This window comes from Perkinsus marinus, assembly GCF_000006405.1.
Source record: "Perkinsus marinus ATCC 50983 genomic scaffold scf_1104296957446, whole genome shotgun sequence".
Taxonomy (NCBI): domain Eukaryota; phylum Perkinsozoa; order Perkinsida; family Perkinsidae; genus Perkinsus; species Perkinsus marinus.
In genome coordinates, this window is record NW_003207141.1 from 1 (window position 1) to 1,278 (window position 1,278).

General features: G+C 43.4%; 1 protein-coding gene across 1 annotated transcript; it reads right to left on the reverse strand.

Annotated features, from left to right (window-relative positions):
- Positions 1 to 290: 290 nt before the first annotated feature.
- On the reverse strand, positions 291 to 702 carry Pmar_PMAR022625 (hypothetical protein; the record flags this gene model as incomplete). The annotated part of the gene is made up of 3 exons (XM_002774796.1): positions 291 to 336; positions 384 to 554; positions 620 to 702. Coding segments are annotated over 3 exons (300 nt in total), but the record flags the coding sequence as incomplete, so codon positions are not given.
- Positions 703 to 1,278: the final 576 nt, after the last annotated feature.

The following is a 1,278-nucleotide window of genomic DNA, read 5'->3' on the forward strand; positions in this document are numbered from 1 at the left end:
AACCCCAAGGAAAGCAGCAATCGTAACAAGGATTTAACAATGTACACGGTTGATAGCTGGATGGTGGAATCAGTGTTAGAGCAAGCAATTGTGAGCTATTATCCATGATGATACTACTGAGTAAAGGACAAGTAATTTCAAGAGTCTACCCGGCTGCTGCTGATGCATACTAGTTCTGCAGCATATCATCATGGGTACAAATTAAGTAACACATACTATCTAAAGATCAATAGCATCTCTCACAGAATGTTTCATAGGAAATGTTGTTGAATAATCGAGATCAGACATACTGGATAAAGGAGCATGAAGAAGCAGAATGAGACTGCACTTAGATACCTAAAGGAAATGAGTTGACAAAGGAGTGGTAGTAGGACTATACTCACCAAGTCCAGTCTCTATTGCCTGCGAACATGACACAATAGAGATATGTCGGCATGACATAACACATTGTATTGCCACCAAGTAGACCAGCAAGCTCCATGATTATTCCTAGTGAATCCACGGCCATGCCGAGGATGGTAATAGATGCGAGTAGCACTGTAGTGAGCAGAACCCTGAAACCCATGATATGAGTGAGCATGAATCACCACAATGAATCCCAATACATCCCTAAGACTACCTGAATCTTCGTTCCTTTACAGGGTCGCTTGGTACGTCGCCTTTAAACCAGAGTACAGTTATCGAATTACGGCATGGGTGCATAGCCAAAGGTAAGTTAATACCGAGACTCAAACTAGCTGCTATGTATCCCAGCTTCACTGGATATGATTCCAGTGGCAGGTTATGTAGGAAGTTGGAGTCAACATTCTCACCAAAGGTCATGTACGGAAAAACCATCACAGTAGTGTAGATGATGAATCCGGACAGTACAGTCCAGATACCCATCTTCTCGAGTTTACCCAGAGAAGGATACCGTAATTCGTTGCAGACTTTATACAAGTTCTGCTGACAGCTGAAACAGAATATGAAAACGGGTAGCCTCGAGAAAAGTCCGGAAGCCGATAGTGGCCATATAGTAACGTTGTCCCAGGAAGGGCGCGCATAGACGATACTTAGAATGGCCAGATAGGCTAGGTTGGCTATACCAAACATATTCACAGCCTTAGTAGCAGTAATTGACTTGCAGTATACGGCAGGTGCCAGGAGCACAACCAATACAATCTGTACTAAATACTTCACTATTTGACGGTCAATACTGAGTGAGAAACCCTGAAGTACAACCTCGGCCATCAGGCTTCCCACTATTTGAATATAAGCAACCGAGGCACCAAACGCCTT